This window comes from Diceros bicornis, chromosome 20 (assembly GCF_020826845.1).
Source record: "Diceros bicornis minor isolate mBicDic1 chromosome 20, mDicBic1.mat.cur, whole genome shotgun sequence".
Taxonomy (NCBI): Eukaryota; Metazoa; Chordata; class Mammalia; order Perissodactyla; family Rhinocerotidae; genus Diceros; species Diceros bicornis.
In genome coordinates, this window is record NC_080759.1 from 50,664,406 (window position 1) to 50,691,680 (window position 27,275).

A 27,275-nucleotide genomic window follows, 5' to 3' on the forward strand; every position below is an offset into this window, starting at 1 on the left:
TGCTAATGTGCATATTTAATAAATGGTTCTCATCTCAGTTTTAGCATGTACCTTTTGCATTTCAGTGTCACATGCATATCAAGAGCCCTACAGACTTTGAATGGCTGAAACAGTGCCGATTTTATTTTAATGAAGATTCTGACAAGATGATGATTCGCATCACAGATGTGGCTTTCGTATACCAGAATGAATTTTTAGGCTGCACTGACAGGCTTGTCATAACTCCACTCACAGACAGGTGATGGAAAGATTCTGTGGTTCCACAACCTCTCTCCTCCCGCCCCTCTGACATTTTTATTCTCTGGAGTTGCTCAGGGGATTTTTACTTAACGTCTCTTTAGGGTTTACAAGCTCTTTTATACTCAAGTCTTTGAAATTCGGTATTTTTAGCCTTACACACCTGTCTTCACATGGGATTTAGGTTTGTCATGGAAACAGACTTTGCTTCATTTGCCTTCAGTCATATAGAGGCAAAGTTCAAATGACCTCAGTGGACATCAAATGGACAAGAAAGGGAATTAATTGCCATATGTCTATAGGTGTGAATAACAGTGGGTCTTCAGGGCTGCTTTGGGGACTGTGGCACCTGTTGTCATTACAGAGACAATTAAGATGGCTTTTTAGCAGAAAAAACTTGAGTATCAGTGCAGGTGAAAAATAGTGGGGCAGCCATTGGCCTGGACATCTGGGGTTCTTAGTTCTGCCCTCTGCCTGTTATTTACCTACTGTGTTAGTAGAGCTGCATTGCAACTTCCCTGGACTAAGTTTCCTCATCTGTAAGATGAACTGGAGTGTCCTTCCATGGCTATTACTCTGTAATTCACTTAGTCTAATTTGAACTTTGTGTCATCAGAGGTAATGGTATAAGCTCTGTTCAGGGATGCACTGAATACTTATTTTGGACAAAATGGCTGAGCATTAAAATTATTATTAGGCCTAAGTGGAAACTGAAGCTGAGTATCAATCATGTTCACAGAATGAACCTCTGGGCTGTTAGATTGAAAATGTCATTAGACAAAACGTAAAAGTTTGACATAGTAGCACTGTCATCTGCTACATAGTTTCTTCTGCTCCTTGGTGATGCTAAATGAAATGCTCACTTTCAACTGAGAATGAAGGATTTTACTGTGTCATTTTCCTCTATCATTTTCTCATCTTTGTACTTTTCATCTTCAAATTTTTATATTCCTTCTAATGTCTGGATTGAAGATGATCTATACTGGATGCTGTTGACATCCTTTTGGAGTTTTTTCTCTTTGTTTTGACATGGCGAGATGGATCATCACAAAATGTGAAGAATTCCTTGAAACACTTGGCTTAGGCCTTTATTTCACACCTTCTCTCTTTTCAAGCCTCCAGCACTTCCCCATTCCTCTCTCTCCAGCGGAGGCCTCTCTCCTATTTTATTGAGAAGATAGAGCTATCACAGGAGAGAACGTACGTTCATTTCCCACTGTCACGTCTGCTCACCGAGCCAGCTGTCCTCACGCAGTCGGCTTTCTCTCCTGGTTCTCGGGATAGGTTTTGTGCTGCAGTCCAGAGCCAACACCTCCACCGACACGGTTATTTCCTCTCTAGAAGCATCATCAAGTTTCACTTTCTACTAGATCATTCTCATCAATGTACAAATATGCTGTAATTTCTTCCAGAAAGAAAATCCTATCGTGAACGCTCCGATTTCCTTCGCATTTCTGTGCTGCCATCAAAAAATCCTCAAAAGCACAATTTCTCTCCACTTATTTTACCTTGAATTCCCTCCAGTCAGGCCCTCTGCATGAGTTTTCTATTGCTGCCATAACAAATTACCAAAAATTCAGAAGCTTAAACAACAAAAATCAATTATTTTACAATTCTGTATGTCAGAAGTCTGACGCATGTCTTGGGCTAACTTCAGGTGTCGGCAGGGCTGTGCCCCTTCCTGGAGTCTCTAGGGGAGAATTCATTTCCTGCTCTTTCAAGTGTTCGCAGAATTCGTCTTCTTGCAGTTACAGGACCTATGTCCCCATTTTCTTGCTGACTGTCTGCTGAGGGCTAGTCCAAACTTCCGGAGGCTGCAGCATCCCTTGACTCATGGCCCCCTCCCTCCATCTTCACAGCCAGCAAAGATGGTTTGAGACCCTTTCATGCTTCCAGTCTCTCCTCCTTCTTCTGTCTCTTGTCTCTGGCCCACTCTTCTGCCTCCCTCTTCCCCTTTTAAGGACTCATGAGATTAGATTGGCTCTACCAGGTAATCCAGGATAATCTTCGCATCTCAAGGTCTTTAACATTAATTACTTCTGCAAGTCCCTTTAGCCATGTAAGGTAGCATTTACAGGTTCCAGGGATTAGAAGATGGATATCCTTGAGGGGGCCATTCTTCTGCCTATCCTACTTTCTTCCCCCTCTCTGGTAAGATGTCACCCAGACCTTCGTCTTGCTAAATCCAATGGTCATTTCTAGTTCTCATCTTCTTTGACTCATCAGCAGCATTTGCACAGTTGGTCACTCTCTCCTTTTTGATACACTTTCTTCACTTAGCTTCCAGGACACCACATTCACTGGGCTCCTCCTGTTCTGGTTGTCTCTTTGTACCCTCTCCTACTGGGTCCTCTTCATCTTCCTAACCTCTAAGCATAGAACATGCCAAGACTCTTCTTGTCTCCATCTACACTCATTCCTTAGGTGATCTCACATGACTTTAAACATCATCTAAATGTTGACTCCCCCATCTCTACACCTAGCCAAGGCTTCTCCCCTGAGCTCCAGACACACATCCACTTGCCCACACAGCGTGTTTACTTGGATGCTTGCAGGGAATTCGCACTTAACATGTTTGATTGTCCCCCGCTAACTCGTCCTCCTGCCATCGTCTCCATTTTAGCAAATGGCATTTCCATCCTCAGTCGCTCAAGCCAAAATCCTTGGAGCATCGTTGGTGGCTTTCTTCCTCTCTCACCTCATTATCCAATCTATCATCAAGTTTGGTCAGCACCACTTTCAGAACTCATCTAGAGTGTGGCCACTTTTCACCTCTTTGCTGTTATCACACTAGTCCAAGCCACCATAATCTCTAGGCTGGATTATTGCAATAGTCTTTTAACTGGTCTCTCTGCTTTTGTCATTGTCCCCGTACAGTCTGTTCTCAATTCAGACACTGGAATATAAGTCATATCCTGTCATCCCTTTGCCTTAATCTCTCCACTATCTTTCCATCTCACCCAAAGTAAAAGTCAATGTCCTCACATTGGCCTGCAAGGCCCGGCATGATCTGGCACCTGCAACTTCTCTGTCTCTCCTTCCTCATTCAGCTCCAGCCACTTGCTCCTTGCTCATTCCTTGAATAGCCCCAGCACATTCCTACCTCAGGGCCCTTGCACTTGTGTTCCTTTGACCTGGAACCCTTTTCCCTTCAATACTGGCATAACTCGCTTCCTCACCTCCCAGGTCCCTGCTCAAATGTCACCTCAGTGGGGTCTTTGGACACACCACATTTGAGGCAGCAATCTCCACACTTCCAACCCTCCTACCCAGCTTTATTTTTCCTGTTTCCTGTTTTTAAATAATCTGTTTCCTTCCTTTAGGATGTCAGCTCTTTTTAAAAAGTTGCCAAATAAACCCCCATGATTTATTCACTGCTCCTAGACTGGTTCTGTCACATGTTTATATACACGTCAAAATATGTAATATTTATATATAGATATCAGACTACACAAACTTTTCTGCAACTTGATTCTTTCACTATATTTATTATCTTGTACATTGCTCTGTATTAAAAATTTGAGAGCTTTAAAAGCAAAGTAGTATTGATAAGTATATAAGTGAAGGTGATATGAAGTTTGTTTCAGCCTGTTTCACCCTAAGTGTTCACTGGTTTGTTTTTCTCTGACTTGATTATGGGTGAAGTCAGTCACCATTTTTTGCTGGCCACTGGGATTCCGTTGCAAGTTTTGCTGCCCTTTTACAAAAGAATTCCTCACTAAAATTAATACCTAAAAATAGTCAAAGGCCAGAGGCATTGGCTTCTTGTCAGCCTTTCGCTGACTGCCCTGAGAAAATTCAACAACACTGGCTGCTGTGGTCTCTGGGAAGCTCGATGTTATGTGGATGGAGTTGCAGATATTTTAGAGGATAAAATAGTCATTATAATATGATAACAATATATAGCACCTTTCTCTGAAAGGTCCTAGTGTTTTTCATGATTAGTCCTTCCTTCCACTTCTGAGCACAGATAGAGAAGATTGGAATTGTTCTAACTACTGCTGTCACTTCAGACAGAGGGCAGCAGAAATCAAAGGCTGATAGAGGCGTCTCATCTGCTTGATAAGAAATGTAGACAGGTCTAACAACGTGCCCCTTTCTCTGACGGATTCTCACAGCTTCCATGAGATATACCTGAGTGTTTCTCTGCTAGACGGGGCTTCAGTGCAACCGCTGTGCTGGCACTCAAACCCTCTAGGACTCCTTTAATGGTTCCCAATCTGTTTCCTAGAATACTATTTTTTAGATGTTGGTAGATTTCTGCGAAAAAGTTGCCAAATAAGTTTCAGAACGCTATGTGCTGTTTTTCATACTTGGGGGCGCTCAATATACATTATCATAATAAAGCCTGTTTAACCTTTTTAAAAAGGAGTTTTCAAACTTATTTGACCATAGACCACCTCTTATTTTTTCACTACATGTTAATATTCATAAAGATAAGTGTATTTTAGGATGCATTTTTGGAAATGTTATGTAGAGACAATGGCCTGCCTGGATCTTCTGTTTTTTTAATTTAGTGTGGGTTTCAGTTCACTGTGATGCCTCAGAAGTATCTTGGAGATGCCCATGGTGTGGTTCTAGTGATGTCTCTCCCCCTCAAGGTGTTATATCACATTGGCTCAAGCTCTGGGGATGAGCATGGGGGGAGCCCCCGCTGGACCAGCAGGAACAGGCAAGACAGAGACTACCAAGGATATGGGACGATGTCTTGGGAAATACGTTGTGGTCTTCAATTGTTCAGATCAGATGGATTTCCGAGGACTTGGACGGATTTTTAAAGGTGAGGGTTATGTTTTTTTTTTTTATCTGATGAGCAATTTCAGTTAAGGAGTAATATCTTGTTAAGATTTTTTAGCAACTGGCTATGTTTTAGAGTCATTCTTCAACTTTGTAAAACTTTTTGTAAAATCTGAATCTTACCAGTGTTGTGTGGGTCAAGTGTTGATATCATTTGCCTTTTGTAATGTTTTTTTATCACTGCAGGCTGAGTGTTTACAGATAAAATGCCACATTGTGAGCTATTTGGGGGCGCTTTATGAACAATCTATTTGTTCAATTTTATTTTTGAACAAACTTATCTCTGGCTTGTCTTGCAGCTTCATAATGCCCTTTTCCTTGGCTTTCCAGAATTACATACTAATTGGATTTTCTATTTAATTCCCTTTCCAAGGACTGGCACAGTCTGGATCCTGGGGTTGTTTTGATGAATTTAATCGTATCGATTTACCAGTTCTCTCAGTTGCAGCCCAGCAAATTTCCATTATTCTGACATGTAAAAAGGAGCGTAAAAAATCTTTTATTTTTACTGATGGAGATAACGTGACTATGAACCCTGAATTTGGACTTTTTCTAACCATGGTAAGGAACCATAAGACGAGCTACTGAATTTCAGCCTTCTTATCACAGTTTTCCTGCATCTTCCTGGTCATTGTTACCTATTTTCCATGAATGGAAATTAGGACTGTAATTTTCACTCCTGATTTGAAAGCCTTTGGTGTTAAACAAAGCTCGTATTAATAACCCATGACTTAGTCTCTCCACTTAAAAGGAGAGTGAGATATGTAAATGAGTTCTCTGGTTGTCATTCCAGATTTGTTGTTTTACATAATGAATCTTTTAATATTATGCTGATGTCTGTCTGTCCCATGATTGTATCATTCCTCCTTGGATTTTATTTTCTGTGTAGAATCCTGGCTATGCTGGGCGGCAGGAACTCCCTGAAAACTTGAAGATTAACTTCCGCTCCGTGGCCATGATGGTCCCTGACAGACAGATTATCATAAGGGTGAAGTTGGCTAGTTGTGGCTTCATTGATAACATTGTTTTGGCCAGGAAGTTTTTCACACTCTACAAGCTGTGTGAGGAGCAGCTTTCTAAGCAGGTGTGACATTCTGAAGGTCTCTGTACTATACATGTTTAATTTTTCTATTCAGTTAAATGTTCTCATTTTGGAAAATTGTGACTGGGGTTGTTGACAAAGTACCATATTGATACAAAGTAGAAAGTTGTATCATTACAAAAATAATTTTATATGCCTCGTTTTATTAAGAAATGCATTTAAAGAATTTAATATTTACAGCATAGAAATGAAGTGAATACTATCTGAACTGATTTAAGAGCCAAAAACTTATGGATATTAATATTTGTTCTTTATCCCATCTGTACATTCATCATAATATGTGTTATATGTCCCCATGGTTTTCAGGAACCTCTTAATCAGTTACTCTTCTCACTTCCAAGCTCACTCAGGTATTCGGCCAAGCTTTGCTAATTATCTGTCTTATCTGTTGTAACTTTCTTGCTAGTTTCCTGTACTGTTTGAAGTAGCAAGTTCTGACATCATATGGTTTCAGAGTTAAGAGGCATGAAATTAATCATATATTACTTCTGTATTAGTTATCTGTTGCTGTGTAACAATGTTACCACAAATTTATTGGCTTAAAACAATACACAATTATTATTCCACAGTTTCTGTGGCCAGGAGTCCCAGCACAGCTTGGCTGGGTCCTCTGCTTAGAATCTAACAAGGCTGCAATCGAGTCTTGGCCAGGGCTGCAGTTTCATCTGATGCTTGACTGGGGAAAGATTTACTCCCAAGCTCACTCAGATTGTTGGCAGAATTCTGTTTGTTGAGGTTGTAATACTGAGAGATTCAGTTTCTTGCTGGCTGTCAGCTAGAGAAGGCCACCTTCAGTTCCCACAGGCTAAGTGCAATTGGGATTCCCCAACATGGCCGCTTGCTTTCTTGAAGTCAGCAAGAGAAAGAGTTTCCAGCAAGATGAGTGCTACAATCTTGTATTAGTCAGGATTCTCCAGAGAAATAGAATGAAGATATATATGTATATATATAAAGAGATTTATTATAAGGTATTGGCTTATGCAGTTATGGAGGCTAAGAAGTCCCATGATCTGTCATCTGGAAGGTGGAGACCCAGGAAAGCTGATGGTGTAGCTTGAAGGGTTGATGGTGTAGATTCCAGTCCATGTCTGAGGGCCAGAGACCAGGAGCATTAAAGGACAGGAGAAGATTGATATCCCAGTTCAGCAATCACGCAGAGAGAGGGTGAAGCCAACTTTCCTCCACCTTTTTGTTGTATTCGGATCCTTAAGGGGTGGGATAGTGCCCACCCACATTGAGGAGGGCCATCTTCTTTACTCAGTCCACCAATTCAAATGCTAATCTCTTCCAGAAACACCCTCACAGGCACACTCAGAAATAAAGTTTAATCAGCTATCTAGGCATCCGTGTCCCAGTCAAGTTGACACACAAAATTAACCATCACAAATCTTATGTAATGTGACCACATAATCACATGCACGTAATCACATACAATCTGTCATCTTTACTGTATTCTGTTGGTTAGAAGCAAATTACAGATCCTATCACACTCAAGGGGAAAAGTTCCTACAAGGGAACAAACACCAGGAGGCAGGGATCATGCCACGAATTTCTATGACATATAAATAAAAATCACTAAAAGGATGCTCAAAATGATAATACATTGCAATAAACATAAAAATATAACATAAATACAACCTCCTAACATGTAGAACACTTTGATCCCTCTCCTCAGTCTGGCCTCCATTCCAAACTTCTTTGAATCTAGATTATTTTTTATACTCATAGGTTCAACTAAATTACATTCCCACTCAAAACATTCTTGGTTTCTGCTGCTTGTTGCAGCCTTTACTCATTCTTCTTTTTTCCTCTGTCAAAGAAATATTTTTCCATGCTGTTTCTTGCAGCTAGAAAAACTCCCCACGTCACTGACTCCTGCCCTCTTCTTCTCTAGTACTTTATTTCTACTTCTTCACTCCTACAGCCCTTGTTCACAAGGTCATTGTGAAATGAAATGAGTCAATGCATACAAGAAGATTGGCCCCATGCTGATCTCTTGGTGTACATTCTGTGAATCTCACTTCATGCCTACAGATTTAACTGAGTCCAATTTTGATAAGGTTTCCTTAATTACTTCCACCCACCAGCACTTTCAAGTCATCCTTACTTTTATGCAAGTTCACTCACATTTTTATTTTATTATCTCTGTTAGAATTTAAACTCCTTGAAGGCAGGAATTCAATCTGAATATTTTTATGTGCTGCATCCTCCAAATGATTAGTATTAAGTGATGCATACTGCTCCCAATTACCTTAGCAGTTTTTTTCTATAGGTTTTTTTTTTTTTATTTTGGTAAAAAATGTATAGCATTAAATTTACCGTCTTAACCATTTTTAAGCGTACAGTTCAGTAGCGTTAAGTATATTCACAATGCTGTGAAACAGATCTCCATGACTTTTTCATCTTGTAAAACTGAAACTCTATATCCATTAAACAACAACTCCTCTCTTTCCCTACCCCCTCAGCCCCTGATAACTACCATTCTACTTTCTGTGTCTATGCATTTGACTACTTTAGATACCTCATATAAGTGGATCATACGGTATTTGTCTTTTTGTGACTGGCTTATTTTACTTAGCATAATGTCCTCAAGGTTCATCCATGGGGTAGCATGTGACAAGATTTGCTTCCTTTATATGGCCGAATAACATTTCATCATAGATATATGCCACATTTTATTTATCCATTCATCTGTCAATGGGCATTTGGGTTGCTTTGACCTCTTGGCGATTGTGAATAATGGTGCTCTGAACATGGGTGTGCAAATTATCTCTTTGAGACCCTGCTTTCAATTCTTTTGGATATATACCCAGAAGTGGAATTGCTGGATCATATGGTAATTCTATTTTTAATTTTTTGAGGAACTGCCATACTGTTTTCCATGGTGGTTGGATAATTGATTTTTAATTATTCACTTTACATGTGCTGGAATTTGGCATGATTGAGCTTTTATAAATATCTATGTCAAGGGAATAACAAAGCTGGGGTCTTGGTTTTCTGATTTGTTTTTATTCTTCCCTCTTCTAGGTAATCCTGGAATGTACCTCCTCCTCTTCCTCCTCAATACGCTTATCTTTTTACTTATCTATCTATATATCTGTATGTGTCATGAGTGAGGTTTCAGTTTAATTTTGGTTCAGAATTTTAGCTTTAGAGATTGAGAAAATTTTCTTATGAATGATTGATTAAGAAGAGTCTCAAGGGGACGTGTATACTCTAAGAGGGAATTTCTTCCTTTCTCTCTGTCAAGATATACCTATTAGTTCAGATCTAAGGGCTTAAATTAATGATGGGACATGAGAGGACTCCTTCGGGCATTCTCTATTTGCTCAAAAAATATATTGATAAAAAGATTTATTGCTCCACAAACTGTACAAAGTTTCTAAAGGAAAATCAGCATATATTCATTATTCCGAATAGGTCTTCTGTCAAATTTGTATAGTTTCCATAGGTAAGTTAATATTGAAAATAAGCCCAGTGTACCTTAAATTCTTCAGGTACATTATGACTTTGGTCTGCGTAACATTCTGTCAGTTCTGAGAACTTTGGGAGCAGCAAAAAGAGCCCACCCCACAGATACAGAATCCACAATCGTCATGCGTGTACTGCGAGACATGAACCTTTCTAAACTGGTAAGATTCACAGATGAAAATGTTCCATCTGCTTTAATATCAGTTCAACTAACTAAGCACAAATGAGATTTGGAAATATTTATTTAAAATGCTCATTTAAAATGCTTAATTATCAGATAAAGTGCTAGAGAGCATAACTTTAAATTATATTTTTTCAGAAGTTATTTTTGTGGTGACTCACATTTAGTCTAGCATACGCCTATTCCAATAGAACTGAAATGGATTTTTAAAAATCCACACGTTAAGTTTCCAAATAGCTTGAATCATTTTTATGTTTTAGAGCTAAAATCTCACCTTCTTTAAAGTCTGTAGAGCCTGGCGGGAAATCTTATGTAAATGTTAAAAGTGTGTAATAATTTCATACTCTTTCATTTCACAGTAGACACTGATAATCAGTTGTCCAGCATCAGTAAATCTATGTACAGGATGACAGAATGTTATATTTTTATTTCAAAATAAAAGTATAAACCAAATTCTAATTCATGAATTTGTTGCTATCTCTCATTTAAAAAATTCTTTTTAGTTTAAATTAGAAATTGTAGGGCCGGCTCCGTGGCTTAGCGGTTAAGTGCGCGCGCTCAGCTACTGGCGGCCGGGGTTCGGGTCCCAGGCACACACTGATGCACCACTTCTCCCGCCATGCTGAGGCCGCGTCCCACATACAGCAACTAGAAGGATGTGCAACTATGACATACAACTGTCTACTGGGGCTTTGGGGAAAAAAGAAAAAAGGAGGAGGATTGGCAATAGATGTTAGCTCAGAGCCAGTCTTCCTCAGCAAAAAGAGGAGGATTAGCATGGATGTTAGCTCAGGGCTGATCTTCCTCACAAAATAAATAAATAAATAAATAAATAAATAAATAAATAAATAAATAAATAAATAAATAAAACTGTTTAAAAAAAATTAGAAATTGTAGGCTATGTAGTAGCTCCTCAAACTGGTTATTTTATGGAAAGGTTGTCGTGTAGGCAATATTTTCTTTCCTTCCATTTCCATCCTTTTTTTCTCTCTCTTTTTCCTCCCTTTCTTCTTCTTTTTTTTCTTTAAATAATTTTTAATTTATGGGCAACTTGAAGCAAATATTCCTCAACTTCAATGAAGTTGATATTTTATATGTTAATAGTTATTATAAAATAATCATTAATTAATGGGCTGTTATGGGCTGTGTTGGACATTTCCAGTTTATCTATACATTGCTATTCTTGTGCCAGAATAGCTGGTCTGATTTCCCTTTCTTTTCTTTTTTAGATTGATGAGGATGAACCTTTATTTTTGAGTTTGATTGAAGATCTCTTCCCAAATATTCTCCTGGACAAGGCAGGGTACCCTGAACTGGAAACGGCAATTAGTAGACAGGTATTTCACAGGGCATCAAGCACAGTGTCTCTTTCATCTGAATTTATTTTATTTTTTAAAATTTATTTATTTATTTTATTGAGGTCACACCACCAAAAGTCTAGTTTCCATCTGTCACCATACACATGTGCCCCTTTACCCTTTTTGCCCTCCTCTGCCTTCTTCCCCTCTGGTAGCCACCAATCTGTTCTCCATATCTATGTGTTTGTTTGTTTATCTTCCACATGTGAATGAAATCATACAGTAATTGTCTTTCTCCATCTGACTTATTTCACTTAGCATAACACCCTCAAGGTCCATCCATGTCGTCGCAAATGGCGTAATTCCCTCTTTTTTACGGCTGAGTAGTATTCCATTGTATATATATATATACCACATCTTCTTTATCCATTCATCCATTGATGGGCACTATAGGAATCAAGTGGAACTGGTGTAGACCAAATCTATGGCTTCTGCGAGAACAACACCCAAGGCAGTGACTACTGTTTTAAGAGACACTGTTGCACGCCATTGACAGAGCTCCTCCAGCCAGGGGTCTCCTACCATTGCACAACCACATGTCCACATGTCCAGTTGGCCATGTGCTAGTGGCCTTATTATTGATGGAAACCTGTCCACACCAGATTCCAAAATGAAATGTGATGGGTCAGCTGGAGCCAGTGGGGCTCATCTGGCTGCCTTGCCTGTGCTGGGCTTGGCTCTGTCTGGGGCCCTGGTGTCTGCCACGTTGCTTTGATCTCCAGACTCCTGCCTCTGAGTGTCATTTGCAGTGATCTCATGTGGCTCCTCAGCAATCCTACTTTTCCCCCAGGCCCAGGATCACTTGTGATTTCCTCCTCGAGTTCTGCAGGATCTACCATGCTATGTGGATCATTAGGTGTCTGGATTTCCCATGATCCTTGGTGCAGCTTTAACTTTTTAGATTCTTCCTAGGAATGGAAATGAATCATGTAAACCTTGTGCCTCAATTTCCTTTCCTATGAAGAATAGTTTGGGAAAAAAAGTTGCATAGAAGTGGTGATTGGCTCATATGTATAAAATACATTTCAGTCCCTTGCAGATATTTGTAATAAAAATCCAATATGGTAGTATTTAATGGATATTTTTCTTTTAAAAAGTCAGTATATAAAAATCTTAATCTTGTAATCAAGTAAGAGTGATAATGCATTTTACAAGTGGTTTCTTTATCATATGGCCAAATTAATTGCAGTATTGCCTAAAAGGCATAAATACAAAGTAATTTATAAGGTGACCTACATTAGTAATTTGTAGCATATGAAAAATCTGATGAGCAAATACATAGCATATAATGATACATGATTATTATCCAAAAATTATTTAAATAAAAATAAAAGTGTCATTTATAGGGGGTTTAAGTATAACATAATGGTTAAGAGCATGGACCCTGGAGCTGAATTTCTTGGGTTCAAATCTTCAACTCCACAACTTTACAAGTAATAATCTTGGGTAAGTTGTTTAGTCTCTCTGTGCCTCAGTTTCCTTATCTGTAAAATGAAGATATCAATAGTACCGATCACAGGGTGGTGTTATGAAGATTAAACTTGGAATAGTGTTTGGCAGAGTAACTTCCATATATGTGTTTTATAGATAAAAACTACCAAGATTTATAAAGATAGCTTGAAGTCTATATAAAATTTCAGTCAACTTTATATGCTACAAAGTTTTTCAGTTATTCAATATCTTCTAAATTAAACATTTAAAATACATTTGATATTTGAGCCTTTATTCTTAACTTACTTCTAAGACATACATTCAACAAAATGTTAATATAAATGTATTTAATTCCCAAAGACAAATTCAGATATTTCTTGTTAGCTTGGGAAAACATTTTATGTTCAGCCTGCTTTTCGTCTACGTATATATATATATTTTCTGCAATTTTTTTTATTGTCGTAAAATATATAACATAAAATTTACCATTTTAGCCATTTTTTAAGTGTATAGTTCAGTGACATTAAGTATACTCACATTATTGTGCAAACATCATGACCAACCATCTTCAGAACTTTTTTTTTGTTGTTGTTGTTGTTTTGTTTTTTTTTGTGAGGAAGATGAGCTCTGAGCTAACATCTGTGCTAATCCTCCTCTTTTTGCTGAGGAAGACCGGCTCTGAGCTAACATCTATTGCCAATCCTCCCCCCTTTTTTCCCCCAAAGCCCCAGGAGATAGTTGTATGTCATAGTTGCACATCCCTCTAGTTGCTGTATGTGGGACACCGCCTCAGCATGGCTGGAGAAGCAGTGCGTTGGTCCGCGCCCGGGATCCAAACCCCGGGCCGCCAGTAGCGGAGCACGCGCACCTAACCACTAAGCTATGGGGCCGGCCCCAGAACTTTTTTCATCTTCCCAAACTGAAACGCCATACCCATTAAACACTAACTCCCCATCCCTCTAACCCCCACTCCATGTCTGTGTTTATCTTGAGCACAATGGTAAGTCCAGATTGTAGTTAATGTGGCCCAATGTGGGAGTCTTGTTATGTTTTCAGGTTGAAGAAGCTGGTTTAATCAACCATCCTCCTTGGAAACTGAAAGTCATCCAGCTGTTTGAAACACAGAGAGTACGGCATGGAATGATGACCCTGGGGCCTAGTGGAGCAGGGAAGACCACCTGCATCCACACCTTGATGAAAGCCATGACAGGTAAGGGGGCAGCCAAGCTTGTTGCTCTGGGTGACACATTTGAATGCCCCAAAAAGGGACACAAAGGTAGATACATTAATATATTTTTATAGGAGGGAATGTTGCTTTACTGATTATTGGGTACATTTTAGAGATAACATATTACATTAATGGACCAGAGGGGAAAAACATTTTTTTCAGCTTTATTGAGATATAATTGACACTTAACATTATGTCAGTTTAATGTGTACAATGTATTGATTTGAAACATTTATGTGTTGCAAAATGATTACTACTTTGCATTAGCTGCCATCTCCATCCCATCACATAGTTATCATTTCTTTTTTGTGGTGAGAACATTTAAGATCTACTCTCTTCCAGCATTCAAGTATATGGTACAGTATTAATAGCTATAATCACTATGTTGTACATTAGATCTCCAAACTTGTTAATTTTATAACTGGAAGTTTGTACCCTTTGTCCAATATCTCCCCATTTCTCCCACCCCCCAATCTCTGGTAACCACCAATCTATAATCAGTTTCTCTGAGTTTGATTTTTTTATGTTCCAAATATAAGTGATATCATACAGTATTTGTCCTTCTCTATCTAACTTCTTTCACTTAGTATAATGCTCTCAAGTTTCATCTATGTTGTCACAAATGGTAGAATGTCCTTCTTTCTCATGACTGAATAATATTCTAGCATACGTGTATACATACATATATGTGTGTGTATATCTATATATACACCACATCTTCTTTATCCATTCATCTGTTGATGGACACTTAGATTGTTTCTATATCTTGGCTTTTATGAATAATGTTGCAGGAAGAAGATTTTTTAAAATGTCTTCATGTGCTGTGTTATGTTTTACATATGTTATGTCATTTAATTTTCATAATGATCTTGAGATGTTTCATAATGAACATTCAGAAATGTTCAAGGTTGCAAAGGTAGGTGATGGGACTCAGAATTAAGGTCAAGGCCCACTAATGAAAAACCCAGACTTTTCCCAATATACCATGCCACTTCCCAATAATGACTTAATACAACATGCTATCTCTCAATAAATAAAAAATAATTCCAATTCAAACTCTTAAAATCTATGTGTTGAAAATCATCCTAATCATAAACTAATTTCCCACCTGGAATCAGATATTTTTCTACTGAAGTTAAATAAATGCTTTCAATTTCCATATGTCCCTAAGCCTTACATCTACGTCCCTAGCCCGAGGTCATCTAAGGATAACGGGCATTGCCACATTCATGATTATTCTTGTGTTCTCCAGTTCTGATCGAACACTGATGACTCTCTTCCTAAAATTCTTTAGCCATGGAAAAGTTGAGTTCCAAAATTTCACAGAACTTTGGCTGTTGGAATGCATCTACATGATCCCACAGGAAAAGGTGGCTGGTTGGGTTTCCAGTCAGCTCATGGAACCCCAATGCACTGACATTGAGTTGGTGGTTGCTGGAAATTGTCTATATTAGCTCTAGGGTCCTGGATTTAGTCTCAGTTTCCTCAGCTGTGGGATGAAGTGAATTCTGTACATCAAGACTCCACCAGGGAGTCTTCACACTGAGACAGGATTATGCTCTCAGCTATCATCTACCTTTGCCAAAACTGAGAGCTCACACCTGCAGGACCTACCATGAGGTTTTCATGTTTGCTGTTAAAATTCCGTTTGGGGATTTTTACATTGCTTTAAAATGGTGTGTTTTCCTCTCAAATTATGCTTAATAATACTTTTGTTGTTGTTATGTAGGTGTCTTCTGTTAACAATAAACTACCAATGCACCTGGTACTTGAACACAATGAGTACTAAATATTAAACAATATAGATACATTATGAATGATATGTCTAAATCATGTAATCCATATGGCCTCACTGGTTTTGGAGAAGTTGTTTGCAAAGATGAATTAATCATTAGACTATTTGCTGTTTATTAAGTTGTTCTTGGTTTTAGTATATAGGGCAAACATCTGTTATCTTAAGTGAAACACTGGTTTTTGCTGAAACTTGAATTATCCGAAAGATTGAGAAGGTAATTGGGTTGAACTTCTCCTAGATCCGTGTATGTTATTTGTTCTCTTATTCTTCATATATTTGTTGATGAGATATCTTTGATGTTCCGTACTTTGAGCTTCTGCTAGTTTCTGTACTAGATATGGGTCAGGAGGCATGAAATAAATGGTCATGTCTTCAAGGAGCTTACAGTGTAGCAGAGTGACACAGATGATTATAAGTCAACATGGAATTTCTATGAGAAGGTTTGGACAGTTATGCTGTGAGCAGAGGCAAAGGAGATCAGAAACCTTTCTCAGGAATTAGAGAAAGGCTTACAGGGCAGGTGCTACTTCAGCTGAGGTTTGAGGGTTGAGCAGCAGATGGAAAAAAGGCATTCTTAGCAGAACAAAGAGCTGTGCAGGTAGGAGGGACCGGAGAGACCGTGATATACCTGGGGAACTGCTTTGGCGTGGATGAAATGTAATTTGTGTGTGGGGGAGATGAAGAGGTGTAGCAGATGCTGTTGGTGCCCAGTGCCACATCCTTTTGGCCCTCCCCTGCCACAGATGCAGCTGTTGGTCAGTTTCTCCCCAAAACTCTAGTGATATCTCCCAGTTTTTCAGCCTTATAACTTTCCTTGAGGCTAGGGAACTGACTCAGCCTGGATGTAGGGGTTGGGTGGGAATTAATGCCCCTGAGGCAGCCATACCCTCAAGCACCAGAGGAGAAGAGTTTGAAGGCAAATGTCCTACCTCCTCTTATCTATGGGAGGGACACTACATCTGTGACCAGCTCACCAATGAGCCCATTATTGGCTTTCTCTCCTTTCCTGTCTCACTCTCTTTCCTCTCACTCCAGAATCCCAGCACCCACTTCCTTGTTTTTCAGTCTTTGCTTTCAGGGGGAATTCAAATTAATACAGTACGCATGGCATGAGGAGCTTTGTAAGTCACACTAAATACCTAGGTTTTATCCTGTAGGTGATGGGAAGCCATTGATCTGGGGCGTGGTATGATCAACCCTGTGTGTTGAAGGCCATCTGGTGGCCATGTAGAGAATAGACTGCGGGATAGAGGGGCGGCATGGCAGTCCATAAGGTTCTGACAGCCAGAATTAAGAGGAATTAGTTTAACTCCCATTTTGAAAGTCAAGCATTTTTTTCTTAAAGTGCTCTTATAGAAATATAAAGGCATTTTAAATAAAAATGATACAATTCTACCTACTACCATAATGAAATAAGTTGATAGTTTCTCTTGTATGGGCAACAGACCAAGTCCAGTTTTCATCTGCGACTGTCATACACTTTAAGAATTTGCTGGCCTTTTGTAAAGTGTGATTAGATTAAAAAGTGTTGTCAGTCTATGGGTATCATTTATTGAAAAAGCTGGATTGTGACTGAGTTGAACTTCAGTACCATAAAATCTTGCAAATGATTACCCTGATTCTTTTTGCGATTTTGAAAAAAGAGAACTATGGTCAATTTTCTAAACAGCTTTTAATGTAGCACCTATTCTAATGTGCATATATATGTATGTGTGCTTGTGTTTGTTGATTCCTATTGTGTTTTATATTTTTATGATTTTATACTTTAAACTTTATTCTTCACTTTTCTCCTGATTAACCAAAGTCCCTTACATACAGAATCCAGCCCATTTAAGAGTAGTTTTAGGGTTTGAAAGATTTGAATACCTTTCTTGAGGTTGACCACAAAAGAGAAGTCCTTGATTCCTGCAACCTTAGTTTAGCATATTTTTTCCAAATGAGCAAGAACACATCTCAGCAAATCCAAGCTGAGAGGAGCAAATCCAAGGAGAGAATGAGGCATCTTCTGGGTGAAACTTCAGATACAAGATTTACTCTTGTACACAATAAACCAAAAGATTTTGAGTTGTGAAATTTGAAGAACTTCCAGATTGCATTAATTTCTTCGTCAATTCCAACATGGTATTCTTTTTCTCCCTTTATGTAACATGTAATTTTCTTTTACAGAAGATAAAAGCAAAAGTGCTCTAATCAATGAAATCTAATGAGGCTAATTATGATAACTTGGAATGCAGTAAGACATATATTTTCAATGTAATTTTGCATTTTTCATATTTTGAACGCCTGCTGACAGTACACCGCAAATTAGTGCAATGTCGCCTAATGATGGTTCACTCTACATCTGAGTTGTTTAAAATTTGGATTTACTTGGTGTAGATTGTGGAAAACCACACCGGGAGATGAGGATGAATCCCAAAGCGATTACGGCCCCACAGATGTTTGGTCGGCTCGACGTGGCCACGAATGACTGGACCGATGGAATATTTTCTACTCTTTGGAGGAAAACATTAAGGGCTAAGAAAGGTAGAATATGAGTTACAAGTGTTATTTTTGACATGTACCCCTAAATAAAATCCTTAGTGGCTATTTAGAATTAGTGGAACAACTGTATTCTCCGTATAATATCTTAGCCAAGGCTAAGAAATCATAAATCAAAATATTTGTGAATGTTGAAATACTGAAATTATTGATTAGTGTATTTAAAATATCCCTCTCCTCTACCTTTTTTTTTGGTTACAAAGAGAATTGTTTTCCTTTTGAAAAGACATTTCTGTATCCCTGTGATATCTTAGAATAAAATAGAAAAAGCTGTTAAGGAAAATTGATAGTATTGAATAAAGTGATTTTACCACAACTATTTTCACTGAATATTTTTAAAATGTTACTCTATTTAAGTACAGCATATTTTTAGAAAACTGATTCCCCTATAAAACCACAGGAGGAAATGGGTTTCTTTGGGAAGAAAATTGTGTATATCAAAAATGGATCATATATTGAACTAACAAATTATTCTGTTTAGATGTACATTGGTGTTTGGTTGTTGGGTAAGGAAACTTGTTAAGGGCTAGTGGTTCACGCTGAATATTCTCGCACTTATGGACTCTGTAAATTGAACCCAATGTTCCCAGGATATAAGCTCAGATGGAAGAGGTGATATTAACTCTCTTCTCATCGTGTTTTCTCACTCCTGAGTGAGTAGAAGACAGGAAGAGTGAATGCAATTGCAAGGAGAAAGAATATAGGAGGACAAGATGTTTGTGACATTATTTATGAGTTTATGCTTTGGGCAACAGCGTTCTATTGAAAAATGTTTAAGGTGGTGCCACCATAGTCCTCATTTAGAGACTGTAGCTGATCAACCTAACATCAATCGTCCAAAGGGAAATGAAAATGCTTAATTTCTAGAGTGTGCTCATATTAGAAATTGTTGTTGTTTTACTGGAAATAAATCAAATTTTGTTTCTGATTTGTTCCATTAATCTTGCATAAACACAGATCCAGTGACCAAATGTTACCTCAAGAAATAGGAGCTCAGAAAGGTAGTTTTTTTTCCTCCTTAAAAAAGGCAACATATGCTTTTTCTTTTAAAGTGACTCTGGTGATTAGATCATCATTTTACTTAAATTTGAGTCAAATGAGTATAATTAGGATTTTGAAAGCAGTTTATTTGACATAGAAAATTCCACAGTTGTTACATAGTAAATAAAAATTAGAACTACAAACTCAGTCATGGTGTTGGTGAGTAAGAGAAACTAGTGGTTAAGAAGTTAAGAGAAACTATTAAACTGAATACCTAAATTTACAGTGGCATTCCTGTTGAGAATTCCGCTGATCTTTGTCACTTTCTTTACCTCCAAATATCTCCTTAAGTGATTCCCATCAGGTTTTTTCCCCAGTGTCCCTCCAAAACTGCTCTATTAAGGACATTTGTGACTGCCAGCTTGTCAAATACAAATTGTCAATTCTTGGTCTAGTCCCGCTCTCAGCAGCATCTGGCACACTGCATCATTTCCCTTCTTGAAACTCTTCCGTCACTTGGCTTCAAGGATACCTAATCTGCTGGCTCTCCCACTTCTGCTTCATCGAGAGGTCTACCAGCGGGAGGAGCCAGCAAAGGAGACCCTACCAGAAATTTAAAGATTGAAGTGGCTCTGTCCTCAGACCTCCTGTCTTTATCTACCCTTATTATCTAGAAGAAACTTACCCAGTCCATGGTTTTACATGCCATGTCTAAGCCGATGGCTTCTATATTTTAATCTCCAGCCTCGACCTCTCCCTTGAATTGCCAACTCCACAATTCTATGGGATCTCTGTTGGACATCTCAGACTTGACATGTGCAAACCAGAATTGATTCCGGGGCTCTGCCTGTCTCACCCCCCCATCTTTCTGATTAGTACTCACATCCCTCTCCCCCTTCCCCTCTTCTTGCTAAACAGTTTCAACTTCTTGCTGTTCATGAAACATGATCACCCTAAGTTTGTACCCATTTCACGACCTTTGCATTTGCTATTCCCACTGCCTGGAAAATTCTACCTCTAGATCTTCACATCACTTCATCCTACTCCTGAAATATTCCATTGACCATCTTATCTAAAACAATGCCCCATCCTCTTATCCTGCTTAATTTTTCTTATCTTATATATTTCTTTGCTTATTGGTTTAGTTATCATCTCTTCCCCTTAGAACGTAAGCTCTGTGAAGTCAGGATGTTGTCCTATTTACCACAATATCCCCAGACCCTAGAACAGTGCTGATCCATAGAAGGTGCTCAATGAATTTGTTCAGTCAACAAATGACTTTTTGCCTTGATTATGGGCTTTAAACAACTGCTATATAAAGAATCGGAAAAATCCTGTGTGATAAAATAAGATAATCCTTTAGATCAAAGCTTTATTTAAAAATTAATGAAAATTGCGTCAAATTATAATACTTCTTCAAGCATCATAGTTGTGTACATATGCATATATATGAATGTATGCTTTTCCCCCTCCTTTGGTGGGATATTCTAGGGGAACATATCTGGATAGTTCTTGATGGTCCAGTAGATGCCATCTGGATTGAAAATCTGAATTCCGTTTTGGATGACAACAAAACTCTAACCCTTGCCAATGGCGATCGGATTCCCATGGCTCCAAACTGCAAGATCGTTTTCGAACCTCATAACATTGACAATGCTTCACCTGCTACTGTCTCAAGAAATGGGATGGTTTTCATGAGTTCTTCTGTCCTCGATTGGAGTCCTATTCTTGAGGTATGATTGGAGTCTTTCTTTTGTACAATTAAAAAGGAAAAGAGATCTTTTAGCATTCGTGTAGTGTGCCTGCTGATTTTTCTGCAGACCTGTGGTGTAATTGCATTTTCCTGCTAATGTTTATGGCAGATCCTTGATGCTCTGGGACCTCTAAACTCTGATTGCTCCTCATGGGTTCTTCCATATTCTTCTAATATCACATTAGACCTGTGATTTCCAACCTGTGGGTTGTGGAGTAATTGCAAAGCCTAGGTGAATCAATAATTCTGCCAAACTGTGATTGAATAAGTAAAATTTAATTTTATCACTTTGGGGATTCATGACATTTTTGAAAGGTGCTTGTTTGCATAATGTTTGGGAGCAAACATCTTTGAATATGAACTTGAAGAAGACAATTTATTAAAATTGCATATAAGGAATTTTTATGAGATTCAATAGTCATAATGTTAGTTTTAAATTTGTACTTGGAAATAATATTTCAGATAATATCTCTTCACTTCACAATAAGGTAAGATTATTTTATTACCACCAATATATTCTAGAATATATTGATTATAATCAAAGTATAATTAAATGCCTTGTATGATTAGATATTTTACTAAATAAATACTATAATGTAAGGCAGAATGTTTATTAGATAAGCCATCTGTAAATCTTTTTTGACATTTTTGGTCACATTCGTTATTTTCATTTATATGTGTTTTTTTTTTTTTGGTGAGGAAGATTAGCCCTGAGCTAACATCCACCACCAATCCTCTTTTTCCTGAGGAGGACTGGCCCTGGGCTAACATGCATGCCCAACTTCCTCTACTTTAAATGTGGGACGCCTCAGCATGGTTCAATGAGCAGTGCGGAGGTCCATGCCTGGGTTCCAAACCTGTGAACTCTGGGCCACTGAAGCAAATTTAACCACTACGCCACCAGGCTGGCCCCCATATATAAGTTTTTGGAAGATGATTTTGATTGAAAACTTATGAACTCGTAATTTGAATAAAGTAGTTGTTTATTTTATATTGCCATTACATTTTTGTGCTTCTATTTCTATATGGGTATATCCTAACTTTTAATAATATCTTTTCAGAATTTATACAGCTCTGGGTTGCAAAAGGGTGTAGATTTGGTGAAGTATGAAGATTGAAGAAGGAGGGGATTATATAGCAAAATAGTATGTAGTTGTGATATGTCACTAAAAATGCTTCTCAAGATTTTCAGGTTTCACGATTAAATTATCCATCCATTACGGAGAATGCAGAGCAAGGGTTTTCAACTCTGGCTTTGCAAAAATAATCAGCAATGACAGTTCTTTAAAATACAGATGATTGGGTCATGCCCCAATCCTACCAAATTAGCATCTCTGGGAGGAGAAGCAGGAGTTGTTGTTGTTTTCAAAGCATCACAATAGATTCAGGCTTGGTAACCACAGATACAGCAAACTCCAAGTGAATATGTATTTATGCGATTTTCCACAAATACTGCAAACTCACAAAGGCTTTTTAAAAATACTTTTACACTACTAGCTAATGAATATTTAGAGTTTGCTATTTATGAAATAAGCTTCTATTATATTCTGTCCATGTTGAAGCTGAATAAGGCCTTTACATTAATGCTACACCTACCTAATATTTTTACATGCTTTTAAACAATGCAGTTTCTTTTTGCAAATGGTTAGAAAGAAGCAAGACTCACAAAGAATCACATGGAAATGTTTAGAGCAGTGCAACGCAGCTCTGAGAGAGTTACTGGCAGGCAGACCAATGGAGAAGTTATATTCTTGGGAATTTGTCAGCTTCTGGGAGCCAACCTAATTACTTGGACCAGTGTATGATGTTTTTTGGTTCCATCGACTCAAAAGTGCTATATTTTGTTTTTGTTGCTATGGAACCATGGTAAATTCATGAACTGATGAATAATTTGGAGTCAACATTTTATTGCTTCTGTTCAGAGTCTGTATGAATGAGTCGATCTCTGGTTGCCAAGAGAACTTGCCTCACCTTAAGAAAATATTGTGTGTTAAGTAGTATTTTGTTATGACTGGCACACACGTTGCTCATATTGGGTTCCCCAAATGACTCAGTTCTCCATTTTCCTGAGTATTCTTTGATATTTTGCTACATTGACTATTAATTAAGTTAGAAGAAATAAAAGGAAACAACTAATTGTGATAAATATTTGTTTCCCATTTAAAAAATCTGGGTATGGATTTCCTCTGTTGATCTTCATTCCTTTTCCTTTTAAAAATTATTTCCATATATAAGCCTCCTCATTTTCTCCTAGCATATTTTAATCCAGAGGTGAAGACATTTTATCCATCATAGCTTCAAGACCTGAGCATATGCACAGTGTACTAGCTGAATGTGTGGACTCTAGAGCCAGACTCTGGGTTTGAATTCTGGCCTTGCCACCTACCAGCTGTGGGATCCTAGGCACTTAAACTCCTTGGGCCTCAGTTTCCTCCTCTGTAAAAGGAGGATAATATTAATAACTCCTACCTCATAGAGTTGTTTTGAGAATTCAATGAGTTAATACATGAAAGAATTTATAGCAAGGCCTGGCACATCATAAGTGCAATACTCATTAGATATTAGTACTATTGTTGATATTTTAAAAACTTTTGTCTAAAAATGGCCATTTTCCTGGCGTGCTAATAAGTTTAATTAATGCATTAATCTGTGAACTAACAGGGTTTTCTTAAAAAACGCTCGCCTCAAGAAGCTGAAATTCTTCGTCAGCTGTACATCAAGTCTTTTCCAGATCTGTATCGCTTCAGTATTCAGAACTTAGAATACAAGATGGAGATGCTGGAGGCCTTTGTAATCATGCAAAGCATTAACATGCTTCAAGGCCTGATCCCTCCAAAGGTAAACCACTCAACTTTCTAGAAATTTCTCTATTAGCCGAGCCATACTGTGCAGAGAATACAATATTTGAAATTGATTGTGTTAGAGCTATGGGAGAGGGGGAATGTTTCAAACATGGACCCCGGATATTTTGTATTTTTTTCATTTCTTTTTTTCACAAAGCAAGCCATGGATTTGTAATTTAGTTGCAGGTTCACAATCATCTAATAAGCATCCCAAATTTATTTCGGAAACCAGCTTGGTATTCCTTGAGATGCGTTCCGCATTTGTTCTCCAGTTTTATTCATCTTTCCTTTGTTCTTGTCTTGGGGAATACTGTTGTCCCTTTTATATCTTTGCTCTTTTCATTAAATCTCAAAGCAAAGTTTTTGTTTGAGAGTTAAGTAATTTTAAAAAAAGTTACCTTCGTGCTCAGGAGCAAGGTGTGGAGGTCACGCCAGAGCACCTGGGGAGACTCTACGTGTTCTCCCTGATGTGGAGCGCAGGGGCCGCGCTGGAACTGGACGGCCGGCGGCGGGTGGAGCTCTGGCTGCGCTCGCAGGACTCGCTGAGCTTGGATCTGCCGCCCCCGGCCGGGCCCGACGGCACCATGTTTGACTTTTACGTCGCGTCCGATGGTGAGGATGCTCGCTTACCGTTCGTACATAACACGCGGGAACAGTTTTTCCCAAATGGCCAATATTTACACGAAATAGATATATTTTTCTAATGGTAGGTAAAACTGTGGCTGTAAAATGAAAATGGAAATTTTCATGTGCAAAGAAAGGTAATTGTTTCTTTTTAAAAAACTTATTTTGATTGTGTTTCAAATGCCCGTTTGTCTCTTGTTAAATATATTGTGTAGTGAATTTTTGAATGAATTAAAACCAGAACATATCCCAAATCAGATCTATTTCAGCCATTCATTTGAAATAATCAGCAATTTACATAAAAATTACAAAGTATGAAGTGTATTTTTACCAAATATGTGTATGTGTCTATACATCTATATCTACATATATTCTTTAAGGTTGTTTGTGTGTGTATACATATGTATATAAAATACATATACACACATATATAAAGTTCATATATATGTAATATTTATATATCTTTTATTTTTGGTCTTACAATTAAGGAAGTGTGTGATGAAAAGCTTGTGAGATTAGACATTTTAAAATGATTTCAGGTACCTGTTACTGTCAGTGTGTTCTAAATTTTTATATACACTTTATGTTATTGAAAACCTACCTATTTAAAAAGAAAATTTCAAGTTACTTCTTAATATTTCCTAATATTACCACTTGGGGATAGTTCCTTGGGAAATTCTGACTGGGCTAACACTCACTTAAATACTTAGAACTCTGATTCTAATGATCTTTATTTTATGGGAGTTTTTGGAAGATGTCTGCTCATTACAGTTAGGAGTTCAATTATTACTAGGAATATGAAGACGTAAATGTTCTCTGTGCACCTCAGGTAAATGGATGCACTGGAACACGTGTACGGAGGAATATGTGTATCCATCTAATGTCACCCCAGAATATGGCTCCATCCTGGTGCCAAATGTTGACAATGTGAGGACTGACTTTCTAATTAAAACCATCGCCAAACAGGGCAAGGTATGGCTCTTTAACTTTTATTAAAAGCAGCATATTTTAAAATGTCACCTGAAAACAAGAAGCATCTTACATTTATTTTAGAATGTTTTATGTTGCTGTTTAGAATGAATGAAAATATTACCCCAATTAGTATACTTCTTTTATAATTCCCCAGTAAGAATATTAGAGTCAAATAGTTCTAATTCATAATTAAATAATTATTTCTCATGTATTAGTTGAGAGAAAGTAAATTTTGACTTGTTTTTCCAAAGAGAAGTCCTTCTTTTTGGATCACTATATTAGTTTGCTAGACTGCCATAACCAAATATCACAGACTGGGTGGCTTAAACAACAGACATTTCTGTTCCCACAATTCTGGAGGCTCGAGGCCCAAGATTAAGGTGTCAGCAGGTTTAGTTTCTTCTGAGGCCTCTCTCCTTGACTTGCAGATGGCTGTCTTCTTGCTGTGTCCTCACATCGTTTTTGTGTGTGTGCATCCCTCTTGTTTCTGTGTGCGTCCATATTTCCTCATCTTATAAGGATGCCAGTTAGATTGAACTAGGGCCCACCTTCATGGCCTCATTTTACCTTAATCACCTCTTTAAAGACCCTGTTTCCAAATGCAGTCACATTCTGAGGTCCTGGGGGTTAGGGCTACAACATATGAATTTTGTGGGGACACAATTCAGCCCATGACAATCATTTAATTGTATTTCTTGGACTTCTTTCTCAACTCCTATTTTAGGCTGTGCTGTTAATTGGCGAACAAGGAACAGCCAAAACAGTCATAATCAAAGGATTTATGTCAAAATATGATCCTGAAAGTCATGTGATCAAGAGTCTGAACTTTTCTTCTGCAACCACCCCACTAATGTTTCAGGTACTGGCTCTTTGGTATTGCTCATGAAGCCCAAGTTGGTGATAAACGTTAGGGGCTCAGATCTCTTTACTCTTCTGCCTGTGCCCACTGAACTTAATCTGCACTTTCACAGCCGTGGTAAATCCCCTGCGTATGTCTTCCATTATCTCTATTCAACTGCAATAGACTCTCTCCCTAGTTAGGTTATGATACATAAACATCTTCAATTATGGAGAAATGAAAAGCTTATATAAGATATTAAAGGCCTCAGTACTGTTTAAAATATTTATGTAGAAAAGCCTGTGAACAAACAAAATCCAAAACTGAAAGAAATAATTTATTCCTCTACCTAAACCTACTTCCTTTCTCTATTGTCTGCTTTTTGGTGGGTGTTGATATTATTCTAGCCTGTAGACTAAATGCGTTGGAGTTATCTTTAATGGGTCTCTCTTGAATCAAGGGCTGTTAATGTATCTAAAGAAATACTCTCACATCTCATCCTTTTTCTTCATTCTCCCTGTCCACCTCTGCATAATCCACTTCTTCGTGATTCCACACCAAGTATTAGCCTGGAGGAATTCCCAGCTGGTCTTGGTTCAAGTATAATTCTCTTCCAGTCTAACTTTTAGTCCTCTTCCAATCTCTGGTTCCTATATTGCTGCTTTTATCTTGTTGTTCCCTGACTTAATATTCCACAGTGGCTCCCATTATCAATTGCAATAGGAATAAAATCTTAGAATCTTAGCATATTAAAGATTTTACCCTATCACATCATTGAAGAGTATCAGGAAAAAAAAAAAAACCCTCAAATTTGCATTGCTTTTGTCAATGAAACTGTCAAGAATGACTAGGTTGGCAGTGGCTGACTGGTTGTTTTTCTCCTGTTCCTAAGTTGTTTAAGACCCTATCGAAACTGGGGAGGAAAATCCTCAATGTCAGTTCATGCTTCAGTTGTTTTCAAATCATCTCTCATGTCTGTATTAGAACATGAATACATTAATAAAAAAGATACATTTCATAAATTGCAAAAGGAAGGGAAATTTGTAGGAGAATCTAAATCCAAAGAGCTTTGCTTTTGATTAACTTTGTTGTTCTTTAGTTGTTGGAATGAAAATATCAAAGAGCA

At 38.0% G+C, this 27,275-nt stretch overlaps 1 protein-coding gene across 3 annotated transcripts in view; it reads left to right on the plus strand.

The window, feature by feature from the left end:
* The window catches only part of DNAH5 (dynein axonemal heavy chain 5), a 261,478-nt gene that overhangs the window by 133,805 nt on the left and 100,398 nt on the right, over positions 1 to 27,275 (plus strand). For all 3 annotated transcript variants that reach the window (XM_058564331.1, XM_058564333.1, XM_058564334.1), the window contains 13 exons: positions 66 to 238; positions 4,839 to 5,017; positions 5,408 to 5,595; positions 5,924 to 6,118; positions 9,634 to 9,768; positions 11,018 to 11,125; positions 13,634 to 13,787; positions 17,977 to 18,123; positions 20,611 to 20,852; positions 23,534 to 23,710; positions 24,126 to 24,327; positions 25,169 to 25,311; positions 26,036 to 26,170. In XM_058564331.1, coding sequence (XP_058420314.1) covers positions 66 to 238; positions 4,839 to 5,017; positions 5,408 to 5,595; positions 5,924 to 6,118; positions 9,634 to 9,768; positions 11,018 to 11,125; positions 13,634 to 13,787; positions 17,977 to 18,123; positions 20,611 to 20,852; positions 23,534 to 23,710; positions 24,126 to 24,327; positions 25,169 to 25,311; positions 26,036 to 26,170 — 2,178 coding nt within the window. The remainder of the gene's footprint in view (positions 1 to 65; positions 239 to 4,838; positions 5,018 to 5,407; positions 5,596 to 5,923; positions 6,119 to 9,633; positions 9,769 to 11,017; positions 11,126 to 13,633; positions 13,788 to 17,976; positions 18,124 to 20,610; positions 20,853 to 23,533; positions 23,711 to 24,125; positions 24,328 to 25,168; positions 25,312 to 26,035; positions 26,171 to 27,275) is intronic.